Below are 23,174 nucleotides of genomic sequence, written 5' to 3' on the forward strand. Positions count from 1 at the left end.
TCGCCACCTGAGGTTATAACTATAACGTTAGCTCCCATACAAGGACGCAATAATAGCAAGATAACGTTAGCTTCGCGTTTCCCAGTGAGCATAAACAACGGCGGCGGCGTAAACAAATTTAGTCAAAGTTGTCAATAGCCTATAAATGAACATTCAAATCCATAACAAACAGTGGGTGAAAACAATAATTCACACAAATTGTCGCCCTACTGTGAATTTACTTGATCATTTACAATAGAGATTGATCGCTAGCTGAAACATATATGTTGTATTCACCAAAGCTAACGCTGACTGTATAGTTCTAGCTAATTACATCCTTGTGTTGGTTTGGCGAACATGAACGTCAATTTAGAAAAAGAAAAATGGATTTACCTGTTCTGCAAAAACAGAGCAACTGAATGTCGGATTGGAAGCCCTTCGGCCGGCGGAGTTCTCGCCACATTTCGAGGGTTTTTCCGATGTAAATTCGGGACTTCGCGCGTTCCTTATCCTTGTCCCTCTTCTTTACAATTTGTTCATCGGAACGTCGTCTCTTTAGTCGTGTGTCGGCCATAATTCAAACTTCCCTCTTCATGCTTCTCTCTCCTCCACACCCCCTTCATGTGCACGCGCACTAACCCCCCAAACCACACCCCTCAAATACTTCTCGCCAGTGATTGGCTGGAGCACTGTTTGTTGTGTTTCGTGGTGCGGGTGAGCCCAGTTTGTTTTTGTTGCCGTTTGTGGAGCCTGTGGTGTCTAGAGAGACCACGTTTTTTTACAGTGTGTTCAGGGGACAGGCAACTAGTGGATAGTGAGGAGATGTTTGCTGTATGTGACAAATGTTTTGGCCTAAAAAACGCGTGACATCACTTAGAGCACCTTTAACTGCTTTAACACCTAATTCAACTATTAATGAAATTCAATTATCTACTTCAGGTTCTGTTTGGCTCAGATGTCTAGAATTTTATACAGTAAAATTAATATATAATAATTTACTGTTTTATTTATAACAAACATTTTCTTTTCCTGTAATGCAACCTCTAGAGTTAGTAAAAGGATATATAGGCCTATGAACTGCCAGGTGAATGTCAGGAAGCCAAAGGAAAGTTAGAGATAGACATTAAAGTAAATTAGTAAGACTGAGATCAAGTTAATAAAACAATGTGAAAAGTAGATGGCAGAAACAATGGGAGGAAGAAAAAAAACAGGAAGATGGCTTTATAACATCCAAAGAAATGCTGATAAAGGTAGAGTAACAAGGAGAAATAGAGAGGAAGATTCAATTATTTCTAGGCTTAGATTTGAGCATACATTTAGTAGCTTGGAAAAAATGGGGAAACATGAGACAGGAGGCGAACATTGTAGGCCTTATGAAAGGAGAATATCGACTTACAATTTTTAAAGAATTAAGATGAATTTTGACTTGCAAAATATATTTCAAAGGAACTCATATGATGAAGTTTTGATTTGTTTTTTAATGCTATGACTGATTTAGATAAAAGAATAAAGGTGTTTAGAACAAGTTAGGAAAAGGTGTTGCGATCTCGACCACACACTCCAAACCAGCAGGTGGCAGTACTTTGAGGTTGTATGCCAACCGCCATAAAAATCATTAAGAAGAACCTTTTGAGTTTGAGAGTTGGTTTGAGGAGAAGGTGGTATCGATTGACAGGATTAAACATTATAATATATAGTCTATAAGGAGTTTTTGAAAACATTTAATAGTGTGTTGCAGTAGCAGTTCATTCTAGTGATGGTGAAATGAAGCTTTGTGAAGCACCGGGGCTTTCCCCCTCGACTGTATCCTAAAATGGTTCATTACTCGAAGCTTTTCAACACGTTGCACACTAACGACATCTTGTGGTCAAAAGGTGGAAAAGCTGCCTTTCTGTCCCAGAAGACCAATCCATTTTTTTTTTTCATGTAATGCATCCCTTTGTGCTCTGTAAACCACAAAGCAATAAAATTAATCCTCATAATTCATGTGTAAGTGTTGATGTAGTTCTTACGCAATGTACGAACAAACAACTCTATGAATTAATTTATGAAGAAATTTTTTTTTTTTATAAATGGGACAAATTAACTTTGTTGACCTTTGGAACAGGACTTGTTCAACAGTGTGAGGGCTAAGTCTATTTCTTTTTGTATTTACTACTACCGAAGGGCATGACACTCGAAACCTGCTCAAGGGGTTCACACTATTTTTGAATCTGAATACGAAGCAGTCACATTACTGTGTGTGGGAACCACGGTGGGAACGAAGCTTCGGACGTCACAGATCACGTGGTTATGGCAAAACGAGTCAAGCTCCGATACACTGCTTCAATGTGAGAGGTTTCGTTTTTTTGATACAAGCTTCGAAGCCTCTGTGCTGAACGTCACATCACTAGTTCATTCTACATAACAACATGTCTTATACAGCCAGGTGAGTGTAAAATAAGTTATTTCTTTAAAATACAGTACAGTACCACCAACCAAAAACTAATAAATGTGTTTGCAAATTAGTTTCCGCAATAGAATTGTAATCAAAAAAGTCGAATTTAACATTACCTTTTTTATTTTTCATTCTCCATGTGAGTTTAGGCCAGGGGTGCCCAACCCTGCTCCTGCCGATCGACTGTCCTGCACAGTTCATCTCCAACTCTAATCAAACACACCTGAAGCAAATAATTAAGGTCTTCAGGATCACTTGAAAATTAAAGGCAGGTGTGTTTGATTAGGGTTGGAGATGGAGGAGTTGTGCCTCAACAAGTAAAGTCATAATGATACATTTGCAAATCATTAGTTAATGATTAATTAAAGCAGACAACTGGAAGTTGAAGTACATTGCTTTGACCAATTGTGGTAATTAACGCATTAATTTACACTTTTAGTTAATAAAATATGTTATTAAGAAATTAATACATTATGACACATTTAATTAATAACAATTCATATATTACTTAATCTATTAATCATTTAGAATCTGTATTAGTTACTGATGCAGTAATCATGCACATGCACTTCATGTGGTTTTGACATAGCTATTAAGAATGAATTCGACTCAGTAACAATAACAATAAGTCTTTCTTAGGTTTTTATGCAAATGTACATCATGATAAACCTGTTTTAACACAGCTACAGCACATTATGTGATAATCTGGCTCTAATAATAATCAATAACTTATTAAACTCTTATGAACATGTTTTACTCTGTGTCATCCTGTTCATTCATGAACTAATGGCCACCTTGGGCTTGCAGACCTCTGACTAGGGATGACGGCCAGCCTAAAGTCCTGGTGTACATCAAGCCTGTTACGGGCCTTTGTTTTTGTTGTTACAAGGGCGCTGAAGGCCGTCTCAGACAGATATGTGGTGCTGAATGGGAGAATAATCCTTATAATTGCGTGTTTGGCCAGTCTTGGTGCAACAGCGTGTCCTTTGACGATCCCAAACTTTTTGTAGCCGTTCTCCTGGAAATATTTCTTGATATATTTCCATGCTGGAAATGTAGGGGTCCATCGCCCACGACTCTTTTGATAAGTACTCGTCAACATCAGCAAAACGGGACTTAATTTCCTCCTGGAACAAGTTCATGTGTCGGGTAAACTCAGTGCGTAAAGACATTTTCCCAACTCTGTATTCCATTTTGCGCACAAAAGCGTTGAGAGCGTCTTTCCACTGCATGATGTTTGATCCGGTGTCTTGCATCCGCTTGTTTGTCTCATTATAGAGAGCAAATATGTCTGCTAGGTATGCCGTTTTGATCCAGAATGCGTCAGTCAGCTGTTCGCACAGTTGTCGATTGTGATCTTTCAAGAATTCCTTTATTTTTTCCTGCAGTTCCATAAAACGCACAAGCACTTGTCCACGCGGCAACCAACGTACCTCTGTGTATAACAGCAGTGTTTGATGCGCTTCATCCTCACACCAGAGGCGGATCTACGGGGTGGCAAAGGGTGGCAGCTGCCACCCCTGGGATACAGTCTTGCCACCCCTGTTGCCACCCCATTTATAAATCAGATAATATTTTTTAAGTATATTTTATGTTCATAGCCTACACGTTGAAGGCCAAGGAGACCCGCACCAAACTCCTCTCAAATAGAAATCGCCGATTTAGAATCCCCTCCCCCTCACAATGGTTTCACCCATCACCAGCACGGCAGCGACCCCCGCGAAATTTCACCAGTCAGTGGCAGCAGGGCAGCTCGGCAGGCAGCACAGTGCATCTGTCTGCAGTACGCAGTGTCTTACAACCCGACTGGAGAGACTGAGTTGCCCCAGAGCCTCTGAAGGTGAAGTGAGTTTCCCCAGGTGTAGTTTAAACACACATTTAACTTAAAGTTACATTTGTAATGAATGTATTGTATGCTAAAGACAATTCAGCATCAGCAAAAACAGCGAGTCTATTAGGTTAGCCAAAATCAGCGGTCAAATCGCTCCCTCGTGATTTGTAAGAGCACTCTTCCCTTTGATTAGCCTAATTTTGATTTTAGTAAAGACAAGAACAGCTTAATAAAAAATAAAAAATATTGTTTGTATCCATAACGTTTACTGATGGTCCCTGTTACGCCGACGTACGTTACAACACACAATACAGTGCCAGTTAGGAGATCGATCATTTGATTAGCTAAGCAGTCCTATTACATCCAATTCCTCTCAGATATCACAGCAATGAAACCAGGTTACAACTGGGGAAATAACAAATACAATAGGATTAAGTATGGGCGTTAATTGTTGGGAGAAAATATGATGCGTAATAATGATTGGATCTGCATTAGGTCTTAAAGAGGCAGCAGTCTAATAAACCTGCTGACGATTGCTCCATTAATGTGAATCAAACAACAAAAGGCAAAGAGAAAATCAATCGCAGCTCTTGAATGATATCAGCTTTAATCTATCTATGATAAACTATGCAGTGTTATTTTAAATCTGACTTTATTAGATGTCTTTTTAGCCCATATTACTCCTGAACAGTAACGTCAGTAGACATTACTGAAATTAAAGCACTGGATATATAATTTGTATATTTGTTTAATTGTATACTTTTTTTTTTTTTTTGACCATGTGTTTGTACTTTGTTTTTGGTGTCCTGTCTGTCTATATAAAACACAAAAGCCTGCACGCTTCTGCATAACATACATGTTTTATTTGTTTTGTTAAAGCATTGCTTTTTCTTTTGCTATAGATATTTATTTTACATTTCAAAATATAAAGCAATATTAATTGTTCTAAATTATTTGTTTCCCCTTTTTTTTAATATAACAAAAAGAAGCGATAAGAATACCGTTAAAGTACCGGATCGATAAGGAGTATTGGTAAGAGTAGTAATACCGAATGATACCCATCCCTATTGGCAGCAACGAATTAAAAGTTATGGCCAATTTAACTGTGATTAAATTCAGTATATATACGTCTGCCATATGTTGCCACCCCTCAAAAATTCCTGCCCCCCTCTCGCCACCCCATAAATATTTTTCTAGATCCGCCCCTGCCTCACACAGCTGGGCAAACAGTCTCTTGTTCGTAGTGAAGGGTTACAAATTTAAGAATCTATTTCAGATATGCTTCCTTACATAACATCACGGTGAAGAATACTGATTTTAGCTTTTAAGGTTAAGATGTCAGCAAAGTTGCAATCTCTATTGTGTTTTAAATGAGTCAGATCACTGAGATTCTCACCTTTCGGAGCCCAGACATTGAATCGTTCACCTTTGTCTTTAATGGCTCTGGGATGGCCCTTGGAACCGGAGTTCCTGGCCAATATCAGCATTTGAATAGGTATGCTGATTAAATTGAGACTGCCGGTCTGGGGCGGTTCCTTAACCTGTATACTCATTTACATGCTTTGTTTGAATTTGTCTCCACCTTCAAAAGTCCCTCCTCCTAAAATGCCTATAAAGACACCATGTAAATGTATATACTTTAGATTATGTTGGACGAAACCGCAGCCGCGCTCAAATAAAGAAACTCTTCTGTTTGAACGTGATCCCAACTGTCTCCTGGTCTCTGCTTCGATAAAAGAAAACTTTACAACAGTAGGGCGAGCTTTGATGAAGTTTACAACTTTAACAACAGTAGCCAGGGTGTCACTGAGGTCTTCTGAAAGTTTTTTTTACTGGCTAAGGCTTGGCGATGTAACATACAGTGAAAAATAGCACATCCCGGGGCTTTTTCCTTCAATCGGCTGTTAAATCCCTTGTTTTTGCCCATCATCGCTGCAGCGCCATCAGTGCAGCATGCAACAAGATTCTCGTAGGGCAGGTTGTTTGATGAGAGGTAAGAATCCTCAGCCATAAAAATATCTTGTCCTGTTGTTGTTGTGGTTAGATTGGTAGACATAAGAATGTCTTGTTTCAAGTCCTCACCGTGAATATATTGCACATAAACGATGAGCACAGACTCGTCTGACACTGTTGTCGTTTCATCCAACTGAACGGCAAAGGGAATATTTCTAAGTGTCTTGTGCAGCTGGTTTTGACAATCTCCAGCTATTTTATTAATTCTGTGTTTGACAGTGTTATCAGAGAGTGGGACGGTTTTCACTTTATCCACCACCTGTGGGCCACACAGTCTCTCTACAATTTTCAGGCAGGCGGGTTTGATTAGCTGCTCTCCAATAGTGTGTGGCTTTTTAGCCTTGGCAATTAATAGCGAACACTCAAATGACGCCTCCGTGGCTCTGTGTAAATCACTGCCGGCTCTTTCAAATGCTTTTCTGATGTCCGTGGATCTTCTCCTGGTGGTTTGTTTCTTGGTGTCGTTTCATTGTGCTTGGCTTCATGCTGTCATTAGCTAGCTTCTCGCCACAAATGAAACATTCTGGCCGAAACTTGTCCTGTCATTCAATAAAACCGGAATTGAGGTAACTCTCAGAAATAGCCTTACTTTCCTTTTTGATTCAGAGGAGTCATCAGCACTTTTAAATTTCTCCGACATGTTTTCGTTCATAAAATAGTGATGCCGTGGCGGCAGGAAAAACGAGGATGATAGCAGCAGCTGACCTGATGACAGCAAGGGTCACAGGTTAAGAGGTCACGGAGGTTTGACCTACTAAGTAGCCTGCCTACAATTTTAAGCAAGAACAAAAAATAAATATAGTTTATATACAGACTTTTGTATACATTATCTATTGTAGTATATTATCATAATTTTTTAACATGTGCAAATATATATATATATATATATATATATATATATATATATATTTTTTTTTTTTTACCTCAACCTCAAACCAGTTAAAGACTTGCACCCCCTGTGCTCTTTGGCGCCCCCCTGAGGGGTGCGCGGACCCCAGGTTGGGAATTGATGTCCTAGTGGGTATACGGCGTATACCTGCGTATCACATAGACTACAACACTGTGTGTATAGCAGCTGCCAAGCGAACGCACAGAGTAATGTTTTTTTTTTTTTTTTTAATCAACAGACAAATGTAAATGATAAAACAGCGCTGTATTACTCCACATACTCTTGACCCGAAGAAGCAGAAGCGGCGACATAATAAAAGTTCAGCTGAGTCATGTCTCACGCTCGTCTCTCATTAGCAATCGCTCGTCCCGCTCCACAGCACTGGCCCTGCTCTGCTTCATACTACAGTAACATTAATAATCTCATCCATGAACATGATTTCTGCCCGAGTCCCATCGGATTCTTTTCCACCGGCTGTGAGATGAAGACAACAACTCCCATAATTCCACGCTCAATCTCAGCGTCATCAAGCTTTGAATAGGCGACCTCTAGCGGCGAAAAACTACATATTGTAGCTTTAACCCAATGTAAAGCATTTATATATATATTTTTATATTTCACAAACAACTAGAAATATTATCATGTAAAATGGGTCACCAGTATAAATGTCAGTTCTGAAGAAGAAACAAAAGTTTTCCATGTTTGACTCTGGATGAAGGATTGAATCATTCTGGAAAGTTACACAAACACATGTGTGTGTGATGATCACTATGGGTTTGTGTGTGTTGATTCTGTTGAATGTGATGTGTCTGTAGCGGCTCTTTATTCTCCATCAGCTGATCTAGAGAAGGTCAGAATCATTCACCATTAAAACCTGTCAGTAAAACACAGACAGTCAAATTATCCACTGTAGAACAACTGAAACAAACTATTTGCACTATTAGTCAGAGATAATAAAATAACCCTGTGATGTACAATTTTTTAAATATCTCTTAACCATTCAAATTTAGATTTTTGCATCCAAACCACCATGAATGATGACCCTTGACTCTTATCCATAATCCTGTATGACTGTCCTCTTTCTGTCATTGGGTCAGTTTTATTTATGCCAACAAATAAATAGTAATAAATATTTGCTAGTATCTTCTATTGCAAATGATATTCAAAATAATGCAATTTTCATCATTCTGATTATGCGCTATAAGAAGTGTGGTTATTTTGACCACCATTATTCTCATTCCCCAATGCACAGCACAAATGATGAACTCACATAGAGTAGGAGTGTTACTGGTCACTGCTTTAATCTACTTAAGTCAAACGCTAAACACATTTTTATCGACGTATTGGATGGTTATTCTGCGCTGTGATGAACATCAAACTGTGATAGCAATGCCGCTTCAGACAGGGTTTCCTACACTGCCATTGTGTTCTTCACACTGTCTCTGGATGAAGATAAGCAGCAGACACTGGTGGCAGTGAGTTCAGCGATTCAGAGCGGAGGGAAAACTTCAGAATAATATCAGACTTCATTCATGGAGTTGTGTGAACAACACACGTCATATCCGTGTACGTACCAGCACATGTGCACTTTGATCAGAGCGGAATAGTTTAAAGGGAAAAATCATCCAAAAATGGAAAAAAGTATAAAATATAAAAAAGTATTCTAAAGAAATGTTATATGGACGAGCGCGAGTGGGACATTTCTTTAAATTTCTGCTTTTGTGGTCTGGAAAAGAAAGAAGGGTAAATGGCATTAGAACAACACAAGGGTCAGTAAATGATGACTTAATTTTCATTTTTGGGTGAACTATCCCTTAAGGTGTTCACATGTGTGTACATCAACACGGCACATATTTTGCTAAGATTATGGTTACTTCAATTATTAGCTTAATCGAATCAATTTGATTGAAGTATTGTGTTTACACGACTAAATCTCATTACAATCACATTATGAGAGTTCATGTAAACATAGTCAATGGTGTTTACATGAACGCTAAAAAGTGATCGGGTTGATGTTAGGGGTGTAAATATTAATCGATTCGTATCGATGCATCGATTATACAGCCGACGATTCGATGCATCGATGCGTCCGCAAGAGTATCGATTCATGTGTTTATTTTGCCGCCTGTCTATTTTCAGCGATCTGCTCTGAAAAATGCGTACAACCTACTAAGCTGCGGGTGGCGCTAACCTCATTATTGTCTTCTACTTCACACCGCTTCACACGCGTTACTTACATTTCACAGTCTATCTATGTTCACACACATTGTTGAGTCTGACTTTCAAGAGCGATGGATCCCTCAGAGCGAGCTGGCAATGACAGTGAAATGTTACACACTCCAGTCGGCGTCAAGTCATGGGTGTGGATGTATTTTGGCTTCAGGAAAACAGATGGAGCAGTGGTAAGAGATGTTGCCGTTTGTCTGATTGCGCCCGTTTCACACATACCCCGTTTGCAGTGCGTATGCGGTGCGTATTTTTTTATTCAGTACCCATGTTAACAGGTCAGAGCTTTCACACTGCACGCGGTTGCGGTCCGTTTATCCGTTCCAGTTGCGGTGCGTATACAGCAGTGCAGAGATCGTTTCCACACCGAGTCTATTTCTGCTGTGCTGCACGCGCTGAATTAAAGTGACAGCGCATGTTTTGTGGTCAAAATGAACACAGATTGACATGAAATTGTAGTAATCTCACCATAAATGTATTTAATTTAATTCTACTATTTTTCACAGTCGTCTTTTTTACTTTAAGACCGGGGTAAAGCAAGGAAAACTACAATTTACCTCAACAAGGCGACATAATGAACAACATTCATTCGTGGAGGTGGAAAAACAATTTCTTTGTGACATGCAATTGTATTCTGTATTCTCAATAAAAGGCAAATTATATAGTATTTTTGTTGATTTATTTGAAACTTAATAGATATCATGTAAAAATCTAGTATTGAATCGTATCGAATCGTATCGCGGGGAATTCTGAAGTATCGAAAATAATCGAATCGTTGGCTTAAGAAATCGGTATCGTATCGAATCGTCATGTAGGCTCCGATTTACACCCCTAGTTGATGTGTGTTTATATGTCAAAAGATTCTGATGGGATTTAATCTTTTGACATGCACACACTGCACGAATATACCGAGTTTCCTGCTGTTGTTGCATACTAACATCCTCCTTTTCTTTGTTTTAAAACGCAGACTTAATATTTATCTATTTCGGGTCCTAATTATGCATTGTAGAGCACATGAACCGTTGAGCCGTGCTGCTTGTATTTATCCAGCAGTAAAGCCCCTTCCTGTGCCCAAAACTGTGTGTTCTGTGGATGAGAGTCTGAAACGAGGACTGTCCTGCTCCACTTCACAGACGATGAGTGCTAAGAGAATTACAGAATGACAGGACACTCATTTATGACACTTTATTCAACAGGAAGAACAGCTCGATCTGCCATTCATACGTCATTTCGCTATTTCTACGGCATTGCACATGCGCAGTACTCTCCAGTTTCTGTTCTCAATCCGATCGAGTGTTTACATGTCCTCTCGATCGGATTACAAAAGGAATAAACCACCCCTTAGAATTGCAGCTAATGATACAAGTGATACATTGTATTGTTTTGACATAAAAATAAACATTAATATACTTTATTCTAACTATAAATTGTTAAAATTTATGTTAAAATTCAAACATGTTTAGTCATCACTACTCACTCAAGCGTCTCCAGTTTATAATGCAGATCATCCTTCAGATCAGAGAGCAGCTTCACTCCTGAGTCTCCTAGTTTATTCAATGTCAGATCCAGTTTTCTTAGGTGAGAGGGGTTTGATCTCAGAGCTGAAGCCAGAGCAGCACAACCTTTATCTGTAACACCACAGTCCCACAACCTGTAGAGAACAATGACACTCTTCAGTCTCTCAGTTCAGGATCTACAGCTCAGATAATCAGGAACTTCACAATCAGAAACAGAGACTTAATCCATGACATGATTGACAGGTCCAGTCTAAGGTTCAGACCTGCTTCTACATGCTGCTTCAGGGGGTTTATTTCAATATCAGAAAAAATGTCATAATCATTTAACTCATGTTTTCATCATAATGATAATTACAATTATGTCACTTTTGAAAGAATTTAATGAAGTTTTCTTACAGCACACATTGGCTGCGTTCAAAACCGCATACTTCCCTACTATATAGTATGGGAAAAAGAGTAGGCGAGCGAAAAAGTATGTACGAATCCTCTGTATTCATAAAAGAGTAGGCGAGAATTACCTGGGTGATGTACTAATAATTGCGAGATTCGGACGTACGTATACTTATGCGTTCGACGTGCGTTCAAATATGCCTACTTTCCTACTATATAGAATGCGAAAACAGTACGTGAAAGAAAAAAGTATGTTCGAAACATCAGTATTCATAAAAGAGTAGGCGAGAAGTTTCCAGATGGCTTAATGCTTCCGGCCAGGACGAGTGCTCATCCGATGAATACTTTTCTATCCCAGGAGGCCACGCGAGAGGATACGTCATTATCAAACATCACAGAGATCAGTGACGCGGGTGCTTTCAAATGTGAGTAAACACGGTTCCTTGTGTTAAAATTGCATGTGTTGAACTACTGTAGAGTAAACTGTTGAATTGTTGAAGGTGTAAAGTGTAGTTTAATTGTGATTTTGCTGTAAAAACACGTTTTATTATGTATGTAAGGACACGTAAGTTACGCCTCTAAAGTGGATTTACATAAAACATATACGTCTTAAAATCTTCAATAAGTATTGCAGAAGAGCACATCACAACATGAAATAGACATCTGAGTGATGTATGTGTGTTTATATAGAACAAATCTATAAAGTAACTAAACATAAGTTATCTATTTTATTTGTCCATTAGTAATGTTGACAAATTGAGGAACATTTATGTTGGATAAAAAGTTAAAACAACCTCAACATGTAAATGTAGTGTTGAGCTCATAAATCACAGAGGTAACGTGAATCTTGTCTGGATGTTACAGGGACAGATGAACAGATGTGTGTTTATCCAGTGGAGAGTGGCTCATGAAGCTGAATGCTGCCATCAAAGGCTTTGAGTGAGTATACTACAGAAATGAATAACAACAACTATTTCAATATTAAGTTGTAGTTTATATTATTGTAATTTCAAACAGAGCTATTACAGCACTTTTCTGATTCTTGATTTCTGTGCATTTGCTACACAGCTTTTGTGGTGGAGCAGGACCTGCAAGGAAAGATGATGGCGGCATTTGTGAAAAAAAGCGTTTTTGTCTTCTAAATAATACTGAAATCAAATTACATTGTGCGGTTAAAATGACTGCTTTTGTGTTATGTTTGTGCATTTTTGTAGGATCTGAAATGTCAGCAGACTGGTGTGATCACTGAGGATGAAGAGCACAGAGCTGAATCCTGGAGATGGTGCCATGGACGAGACCCTCCATCACTCTACCTGCCCTTACGAGACCCTCTATCACTCCACCTGTCCTTATGAGACCCTCCATCACTCCACCTGTCCTTATGAGACCCTCCATCACTCCACCTGCCCTTACGAGACCCTCCATCACTCCACCTGTCCTTATGAGACCCTCCATCACTCAACCTGTCCTTATGAGACCCTCCATCACTCCACCTGTCCTTATGAGACCCTCTATCACTCCACCTGCCCTTATTGCCTCAGATTGTGAAGCACAACACATCATGCAACAACCTCCGGCACAAAGGAACGGCTCACCTCTGGCGGTCAGCTGATTCATCAGAATAAAGCCACAGAATGGGAACCGCTGTGTTGAGATGGCAGTAGGATTTGGGGTTCAGCGCCTGTAGGACTTGTATATGCATTTGTTTATTGTGTGATGGTGACTTACATTCATTCTTTACTAATTTATTAATATTTCTCATTGTTGTCAGTAAATAAAATACAATTATTTAATTAATTAATGCTTAAATTAATTGTTTGAATGAAAATGTAGATATGTTCACTATATACACATCTAGAGTGTATTCATGCATAGCTATGTCATATGACATACATTACATTTTGTTTGTTTTATTGAATTATATAATTTTCAGTAAAAAGTAATATAATTAAGTATTGGTCAGCATTTATTGTTGTTGTTATTATTGTATGTTTTGGGGTGGGATAGCAATGCAATTTATTCTGGGGCAATATACATTTTTAATATTAATGATACTTACATTTTTTGAGTTTTCTCCAAAGGCGAATCTTCACACAGCTGCCCTTTGTGCAGACATTACAAACGCTGCGAAAACCGTTCTAGGTAGGGCTGTCGAGTTACTGATGTTATTGTAACGCAGCACCAGACTCAGTAGGATCCATTTGCAGCTTTATTAAGAATAGTCGTACAGGCAGGGTCAACAACAGCAGACAGATCAATGGAGGAATCACAGAGAACATCCGTATAACAGGCAGAGGTCAGGGCAGGCAGCAATAATCAGTGTCCAATAAACAATCCAAGCCAGGCCAGGCAGAGAAACAATCAGGAAATGGTGAAACAGTCCAAGGTCAGTAATACAAGACGCAAACACAGGGAATAACGCTCAGTAGTGACAGCCAGGGCAAATCAAGACTTCACAGAGATGTGGTGTGTGGAAGTGGCTTATATGTTTGTGTAAATGAGGTGCAGGTGTGTTGCGCAATCAGTCCCAGGTGAGAAGGATTATGGGAAATGGAGTTCAAAACGATATGATTAATATTCAGGAGACGGATCCCTCCGGTGGTGCGGAGGAGGCGGTACAGGAGCCTCCTCTGTAACAGAGCCCTCCCCCTGCGAGCGGCTCCTGACGCGAGGAGGCAAACGACGCCGGGGCCTTCCACGAGGTCGAGGGGCCGGTTTTTCCAGGTGCATCCGGTGAAACTCCTCAGTGAGAGTGGGGTCCAGGATATCCCCTGAATTGACCCAGGATTGCTCCTCCGGACCGAACCCCTCCCAGTCAACTAGATACTGGAGAATATTACCCCGACGTCTAGAGTCAAGCAACTTGTGCACACGATACGCCTCCTCGCCGTCAACCAGAATAGGTGGGGGAGTCTGAGAGGCGGCTCCCTCCTCCGGCTCTCCCCTCGGACCACCGGCAGGTTTTAGCAGGGAAACATGAAAAGTAGGAGAAATACGATAATTAGCGGGCGAAATTATACAGGAGATAATTGTTTAACAATTTGGAACGGACCAACATACCTGGGACTGAGTTTGCGACATGGAAGTCGGAGTCGTAGATCTCTGGTGGAAAGCCATACCCATTGGCCGATGTGGTACTCTGGAGCTGGGCGGCGGTGGCGGTTGGCTTGTTGCTCTTGTCGTCTGACAGCGTGGAGTAAGTGAGTGTGTGCTTGATCCCAGACCTCCTCGCTCTTGTGTAGCCATTCGGCGATGGATGGAAGTTCTGTGGGTTCGCCGGACCAGGGGAAGAGAGGAGGTTGGAAACCAAGTATACATTTAAAGGGAGTTATGCCAGTGGCAGGTTTGACCAGTGAATTTTGGGCGTATTCGGCCCAGAACAAATATCTACTCCAATCAGCTTGATGTTGTTGGCAGTAAGATCGGAGGAAGCGGATGACATCTTGATTAAGGCGTTCAGTTTGACCATTTGACTGAGGATGGTAACCTGAGGTAAGGCTGATGTTGACATTTAGATGCTTGAAGAATGCTGTCCACACTCTGGAGGTGAATTGAGGTCCTCGGTCAGATACTACATCTTCAGGTAAGCCATAAAATCTGAACACTTGGTTGCAAAGGAACTCTGCTGTTTCGAATGCAGTGGGAAGTTTGGTTAGAGGGATTAATCGGCAGGCCTTGGAGAATCGATCCATGATGGTGAGTATGGTGGTGTATCCTTGGGAATTAGGCAGGTCGGTGATGAAGTCGATGGCAATATGAGACCAGGGACGTTGAGGTATGGGAAGTGGGTTTAGGAGACCAGCAGGTAATTTTCGGAGTGATTTGGAGGTGTGACAATTGGTGCAGCTCTGAACATGCTTGATGGTATCTGACAGAAGAGTGGGCCACCAGAAGCGATTTTGGAGTAATTGTGTGGTGGCAGTGATTCCAGGGTGACCAGAACTTGGTGAAGAGTGCACCTGATTGAGGAGGCGGGAACATAGTGGGTCTGGGACGAAGAGGAGATTCGCTGGACATTCGGCGGGAGGTGGTACTTGGAGGTTAGCTTGTTGAATTTCGGTGATGATATCCCATTGAACGGGAGCTACTAGCAGATGTTCGTGAAGGATGTTTTCAGGAGTGGGATTTTTGGGTTGTTTCTTCGGTTTGACGGGAGAGAGCGTCAGCTTTGGTGTTCTTGGTGCCTGGTCGATATGTGACAGTGAAATTAAATCTGGTGAAGAACAAAGCCCATCTGGCCTGGCGGAGATTAAGACGTTTGGCGGATCGTAGATATTCGAGGTTCTTGTGGTCGGTGAGAATTATGAACGGTTGACTTGCTCCCTCCAGCCAATGGTGCCATTCCTCCAAAGCTAATTTCATAGCTAACAATTCACGATTGCCCACATCGTAGTTACGTTCGGCTGGAGAAAGTTTGCGGGAAAAGAAAGCACAAGGGTACATCTTGGCTGGATTACCTTGCCGTTGCGATAAGACAGCTCCTACTCCTGTATTGGAGGCATCTACTTCTACAATAAACTGTTGTTCAGGATTAGGATGACGTAAAATGGGTGCTGATGTGAACCGTGTCTTTAAATCCTGAAACGCTTGATGTGCTTCTGTGGTCCAGTGCAGACGAGCAGTGTGAAGTTTGGTCATGGCAGTCAAAGGAGCGGCTATGAGACTGAAGTTTCTTATAAACCGCCTGTAGAAGTTCGCAAACCCCAGAAAACGTTGTAGCTCTTTGATGGTTTGGGGTAATGGCCAGTCCAAAACTCCCTGGACTTTCTTCTCATCCATAGCTACCCCCTCTTGGCTGATGATGTACCCCAGAAAAGACATGCTCGTCTGATGAAACTCACATTTCTCGACCTTGGCATAGAGTTGATATTGAATCAGACGTTGTAAGACCAATCTGACCTGACGGATGTGCTCCTCCATGGAGTTTGAGTAGATCAGAATGTCGTCGATGTATACGATCACCCATTTATCCAGCATATCCCGGAAGATGTCATTCATGAAGGACTGGAACACGGAAGGACTGTTAGCCAGGCCGAAGGGCATAACCAGGTATTCATAGTGCCCACTAGTGGTTGAGAACGCTGTTTTCCACTCGTCACCTTCGCGGATGCGGATCAGGTTGTAAGCGTTACGTAAATCTAGTTTGGTGTAATATTTGGCTTGACGGAGTTGTTCTAAGGTGGCTGGAACAAGTGGTAGAGGGTATCTGAACTTGACCGTGTTTTCATTCAACCCCCGGTAATCGATGCATGGTCGAAGCCCTCCGTCTTTCTTTTTCACAAAGAAGAAACCTGCGGCTGCTGGAGATGTGGAAGGTCTGATGAAACCTTTAGCTAGCTCTTCTTCTATGTAGTTCTTCATGGCTTCGGACTCAGGTTGGGATAAAGGAAATATTCTTCCCTTTGGGGGTGTGGTACCGGGAGTTAGATCGATGGCACAATCAGTCGAGCGATGTTCAGGAAGTTGTGAGGCTTTTTTCTTGCTGAAAGCTTCAGAGAGATCGGCATACTCGGATGGTAAGTTTTCTAGTTCTGGCTCTGGTGCTGAGGAAACTGTGACTGGACAGGATATACGCATGACTTTGGATAGACATTGACTGTGACAAGTGTGATCCCATTGAATAATCTGACCGTCTCTCCAAGAGATGTGTGGATTGTGCGTCTGTAACCAAGGAAACCCGAGAATGATGGAATGATATGGAGCATGGATGATGTAGAATTTGATGGATTCGGAATGTAGGGATCCAACGTGCATCTTGACTTCTTCTGTTATGCGATGAATTTTGCCCTCACCAAGGGGTCGCCCGTCTAGCGCCTCCACTGTCAGGGAGGTATGACAGGGATTCAGTTGTAGTTTACACTGTACAGCAAATTTGTGAGAGATGGAAGTTCCCTGCTACTCCTGAGTCTATTAAAGCAGTGGTTGAAATAGCATTACCCTGGACTAGCAGACGCACAGGTAGAGTGAGACTGGATAATATTGTGTGGGTTTTAACATTTGAACTCACCGGTGGAGACTTGGACGAAGGACGAACTGGGCAGGAAGACTTCATGTGTCCAGACTGACCACAATACAAGCATAGGTGATTCTGCATTCGTCGTTCACGTTCTTCTGGCGTGAGGTGAGTGAAACCAACTTGCATCGGTTCATGATCGGATGTTGATTCTTGGAAAGAGCGATGTGATGTTCGGGTAGAACGTCGTGAACGGATTAGATTGTCAACTTGTATGGCCAGATCGATGTATTGATTCAAGTCTTTGCCTTCATCCCGACAGGCTAGCTCAGATTGCAGTTCAACAGTTAATCCCTTTCTGAAAATGGTTTTTAGTGTATCTTCTATCCAGTTGGTTTGTGCAGCGAGCGTGTGGAAGCTTAATGCATACTCTGCTGTTGTTCTTCTTCCCTGGGAAAGATGGAGCAGTTGTTCGCCAGCACTTCCTCTCTCAGTAGGATGCTCAAAAACGTTGCGAAACTGTCGAAGGAAAGCCCTGAAGGATGTGAAAGATGACCCATCTGGTCCCCAGACAGCAGTGGCCCACTCTAATGCTCTTCCTGTGAGTAGTGAACATACAAATGCAATTCGGCTGGAATCATTGGAGTAAAGTGATGGTTGTTGATCGACGAAGAGTGTGCATTGAAGCAGGAAACCTTTGCATTTTGTTGGGGTGCCGTCGAATTTTTCAGGAAAGACTAGTCGAGGGTTAACTGGAGTACTCACGGTGGGTGGAGAAACTTCTTGAGGTTGTACAGAGGGAGCATTAGTCACTAACGCACAGAGACCTTGTAGATCCTTGACTAGCTCCTCAGTAAGCGTCGTCAGATGGTTAAGCTGGTGGTGATGCAACGTGAGTTGTTAAGCTTGAACTGACAATTCTGTGAACAGTTGCGTAACCGCTGCTGGATCAGGTTTTGGCGAAGTCTTCTGTAACGCAGCACCAGACTCAGTAGGATCCATTTGCAGCTTTATTAAGAATAGTCGTACAGGCAGGGTCAACAACAGCAGACAGATCAATGGAGGAATCACAGAGAACATCCGTATAACAGGCAGAGGTCAGGGCAGGCAGCAATAATCAGTGTCCAATAAACAATCCAAGTCAGGCCAGGCAGAGAAACAATCAGGAAATGGTGAAACAGTCCAAGGTCAGTAATACAAGAAGCAAACACAGGGAATAACGCTCAGTAGTGACAACCAGGGCAAATCAAGACTTCGCAGAGATGTGGTGTGTGGAAGTGGCTTATATGTGTGTGTAAATGAGGTGCAGGTGTGTTGGGCAATCAGTCCCAGGTGAGAAGCATTATGGGAAATGGAGTTCAAAATGATATGATTAATATTCAGGAGACGGATCCCTCCGGTGGTGCGGAGGAGGCGGTACGGGAGCCTCCTCTGTAACAGTTATGAGGTATATATATATATATATATATATATATATATATATATATACACACTCATCTAAAGGATTATTAGGAACACCATACTAATACTGTGTTTGACCCCCTTTCGCCTTCAGAACTGCCTTAATTCTACGTGGCATTGATTCAACGAGGTGCTGAAAGCATTCTTTAGAAATGTTGGCCCATATTGATAGGATAGCATCTTGCAGTTGATGGAGATTTGTGGGATGCACATCCAGGGCACGAAGCTCCCGTTCCACCACATCCCAAAGATGCTCTATTGGGTTGAGATCTGGTGACTGTGGGGGCCATTTTAGTACAGTGAACTCATTGTCATGTTAAAGAAACCAATTTGAAATGATTCAAGCTTTGTGACATGGTGCATTATCCTGCTGGAAGTAGCCATCAGAGGATGGGTACATGGTGGTCATAAAGGGATGGACATGGTCAGAAACAATGCTCAGGTAGGGCGTGGCATTTAAACAATGCCCAATTGGCACTAAGGGGCCTAAAGTGTGCCAAGAAAACATCCCCCACACCATTACACCACCACCACCAGCCTGCACAGTGGTAACAAGGCATGATGGATCCATGTTCTCATTCTGTTTACGCCAAATTCTGACTCTACCATCTGAATGTCTCAACAGAAATCGAGACTCATCAGACCAGGCAACATTTTTCCAGTCTTCAACTGTCCAATTTTGGTGAGCTTGTGCAAATTGTAGCCTCTTTTTCCTATTTGTAGTGGAGATGAGTGGTACCCGGTGGGGTCTTCTGCTGTTGTAGCCCATCCGCCTCAAGGTTGTGCGTGTTGTGGCTTCACAAATGCTTTGCTGCATACCTCGGTTGTAACGAGTGGTTATTTCAGTCAAAGTTGCTCTTCTATCAGCTTGAATCAGTCGGCCCATTCTCCTCTGACCTCTAGCATCAACAAGGCATTTTCGCCCACAGAACTGCCGCATACTGGATGTTTTTCCCTTTTCACACCATTCTTTGTAAACCCTAGAAATGGTTGTGCGTGAAAATCCCAGTAACTGAGCAGATTGTGAAATACTCAGACCGGCCCGTCTGGCACCAACAACCATGCCACGCTCAAAATTGCTTAAATCACCTTTCTTTCCCATTCTGACATTCAGTTTGGAGTTCAGGAGATTGTCTTGACCAGGACCACACCCCTAAATGCATTGAAGCAACTGCCATGTGATTGGTTGATTAGATAATTGCATTAATGAGAAATTGAACAGGTGTTCCTAATAATCCTTTAGGTGAGTGTATATACAGTATATATATATATATATATATATATATATATATATATATATATATATATATATATATATATATCATGGGTTTGCATACATAATATAAGATTTTATACACAGGAAAAAAGAACCTACAAGGTTGAATATCTTAATATATATATTTTCTTAAATAATTTAAAAATATATATATTTTTTGTTATTTATAGGCTTAGGCCTGAGGGCTGAAACGAGAGTTAAAGTCAACAAGAAAAAGAGGAAAACATAAAGCAGTAAGCCACTTTTGCATGTGGATGAAAATGTTTGGATATAAAATAAAGAAATTAACAACATATTCAAGAGATGACAATTTTGGGATTTTGTAATAAAAATAAATAATATCGTTAAGGATAAAACGGTGGGTCACATTAGTAGGGTTAAATATAAGAACTTAAATCCACCCTAAATGTATTCACAAAATAAATGGGCGGCAGTTTCTTCAAAAAGACCACAAAATGAGCAAGTTTAATCAATATCAAGATATTTACAGATAGATGAATTCTTTTAAGTTGTTGCGCTTGTGATAACGCGTCATAGGTCACATGATAACGTCAACATGGCAGATGTCCGGTTCACATTCATACTCAACAAGATCAGGCTATAAAGTACCTACTCTTTTAGCGCTCGTTAAGTAAGTACTTATTGAAATTAAGTACCTACTCATTGAGTATGCGGTTTCAAACGCAGCCATTGTCAGTCTTTTAGGCTTTTGAGTTAATTTTGTTTTACTGTTTTGTAATTTTCAATATTTACATTGGGAGGAATATGGAGGATGTTGATAGGAGTGTAACGGTACATGTATTCGTCCTGAATCGTACGGTACGGATGTCATGGTCCAGTGCATGCAGTCGAACGACGAATACATTCAGTCACAAGCGATCCACACTCTGATCCAAAAGGGGGCGTGCGGCAGTAAAATGTGCAGAAGAAGAAGATCACTCGATATGTTCACATCTTTAATCCAATGTTTCGACTGCGGAAAGATATCAATAAAACATCTTGAGAATAAAATCTCACGTAGCATTACATTTACCTCGTGCATTTAGTGTCGACCGCAGGGTAGTTCGCTAGAGAGATTAACTCTAGAGAGAAGCATTTCATATATGCACTATATTAGCCAATTCATATATTTACTTAACCTGTCTTGGTTATTTAATGTATGTTTAAATAGATTGGTCAAGTGATTATATTTCAAAAATGAAGTGGAGTAGAAAATTAATTTTTTAATTATATTTAGAAGTTAATCCAGAACCTACCCTATGTGCATTCTTTTTTTTTTTTTTTTTTTTGTTGAGCGTTGATTATTTTATTTAAAAATAAATAGCAAATTAATTTAATAATTTGGGCTCTGTTGTTAATTGTAAAATGTGAGATTATAGTAATGTGTAATGAAGGGCTCCTTATAGGGGTGGGACAAAATATCGATCGAGCAATATATATCGTTGTCCTTCTCCATGCTATACGATAATCGATACGCTGGCACCAAATATCGATATTTAAATTAATAGAAAAAGGTGCTTTAAATAGATTTCCCTGCTCTCAGCATCACTACTTCATGGCTCCTTGAGGTAGTGTTAACACATGAATGAGGGAAATGTGAACATAAGTTAACTAGCCTAAGATTATTAAGATTTTTAATAGGGATGTGCAAGACTAGTCGACTAAACAATAAAACTGCTACTAGTCGACATTGAAAACAATAGATTACACAGAAAAAATAAAGAAGATTTAATGTTCCTGTGAAGAGCAGGGCGCGGAAACGGAAACGGAGTGAGGCCGGTGGAGTGAATGTTAAAGAGATAGTTCACTTTTAATTTTCATTAAATGAAAATGTCATTTAATTGTCATTTTTGGTTGAACTATCCCTTTAACCCCCTGAGGTCGGCTATCACGCCGGCGTGATTTGCTCGCTTTTTTTCTTATCAGTTCAAACGAGACAACAAATACTCTGTTGTGGCTGTAATTCAATTTTATGTATATTAGTTTACAGACCCCCGAAGTATAATAAGGATTTTATTAGTGAATTTTTTTTATTAGTGAACATAAATTGAGTTAAACAGTCTTGGAGCAAACCCAGATGAGCTAGTGAATATGTTCAATACGTTATGTTCAAACATACTGGATGTCGTTGCCCCGTTTAAATTGAAGAGAACTAGAAACTGTGTACACCCTTGGTTTAATGATGATACTAGGGCTATTAGACAAAAATGGAGAAAAGCAGAAAGGAAGTGGAAGAAGGACAAATTACAAATATCTTATGAATGTGTTAGGGATTGTATGATCCAATATCAAAAAGTTGTTAAGTTCGCAAAAGCAAAATACTTTTCTGAGCTTATCGCTAAAAATGCACACAGCCCAAAAATACTATTTAATACTATAAATAATGTGCTGAATCCGATTTCGAATTTATATCCTGATCCCTCTCCTACGGCCTGTGAAAACTTCCTAAAGTTTTTTTGCGACAAAATTGATGCTATAAGATCATGTTTTTTGGACTCTTCTTTGGACCTACTTCAGTCATTATCATCACAGAATTTAACAAATCTATCTGAGTTTTCTCTAGTGTCTCATAGTCATCTGCAACAAATTTTGCGACAAATGAAGTCCACCTTTTGCTCACTGGATGTTGTCTATCCTTGCCTTTTAACAGATATACTTGATTCTATTACTCCTAGCTTATTGTCAATAATTAATAGTAGCTTAGTTAGTGGGATAGTTCCATCATATTTTAAACATGCCATTGTGCAGCCACAGCTCAAAAAATCTAACTTTGATCCAACAGTTTTGAACAACTATCGCCCCATCTCTAAATTGCCATTTTTATCAAAAGTTTTGGAGAAGGTTGTGTTTAATCAGCTTTCTTCCTTCTTACAGGAAAATGGTATTTTGGATAAATATCAGTCTGGTTTCAGATCACAGCACAGTACAGAGTCTGCACTGCTTAAAGTACTAAATGACTTATTTTTGATTGTCGACTCTGGTAAATGTGCTGTTTTAATTCTGCTGGATCTTAGCGCGGCATTCGACACTCTCGATCATGGCATTCTTTTAAATCGTTTACAGCAAATTGGTATCCAAGGTTGTGTTTTGGATTGGTTTGCTTCATATTTAAAGGATAGAACCTTCTCAGTAGAGACGGGCAATTACTTGTCAGCTCGTGCACCAGTTTTATATGGGGTTCCGCAGGGCTCGATCTTGGGTC

The 23,174-nt window shown here is 40.5% G+C and overlaps 1 protein-coding gene across 1 annotated transcript in view; it reads right to left on the reverse strand.

Moving 5' to 3' along the window:
* Positions 1-7,887: 7,887 nt before the first annotated feature.
* Positions 7,888-23,174, reverse strand: part of LOC309477794 (NACHT, LRR and PYD domains-containing protein 3-like) — a 105,079-nt gene continuing 89,792 nt past the window's right edge. The window contains exons 8-9 of the mRNA XM_082141205.1: positions 10,853-11,026; positions 7,888-8,023 (exon numbers count right to left, since the gene is read on the reverse strand). Coding sequence (XP_081997331.1) covers positions 8,017-8,023; positions 10,853-11,026 — 181 coding nt within the window. The 3' untranslated portion in view covers positions 7,888-8,016. The remainder of the gene's footprint in view (positions 8,024-10,852; positions 11,027-23,174) is intronic.

This window comes from Leuciscus leuciscus, assembly GCF_965113295.1.
Source record: "Leuciscus leuciscus genome assembly, chromosome: 16".
In the NCBI taxonomy this organism is placed as follows: Eukaryota; Metazoa; Chordata; class Actinopteri; order Cypriniformes; family Leuciscidae; genus Leuciscus; species Leuciscus leuciscus.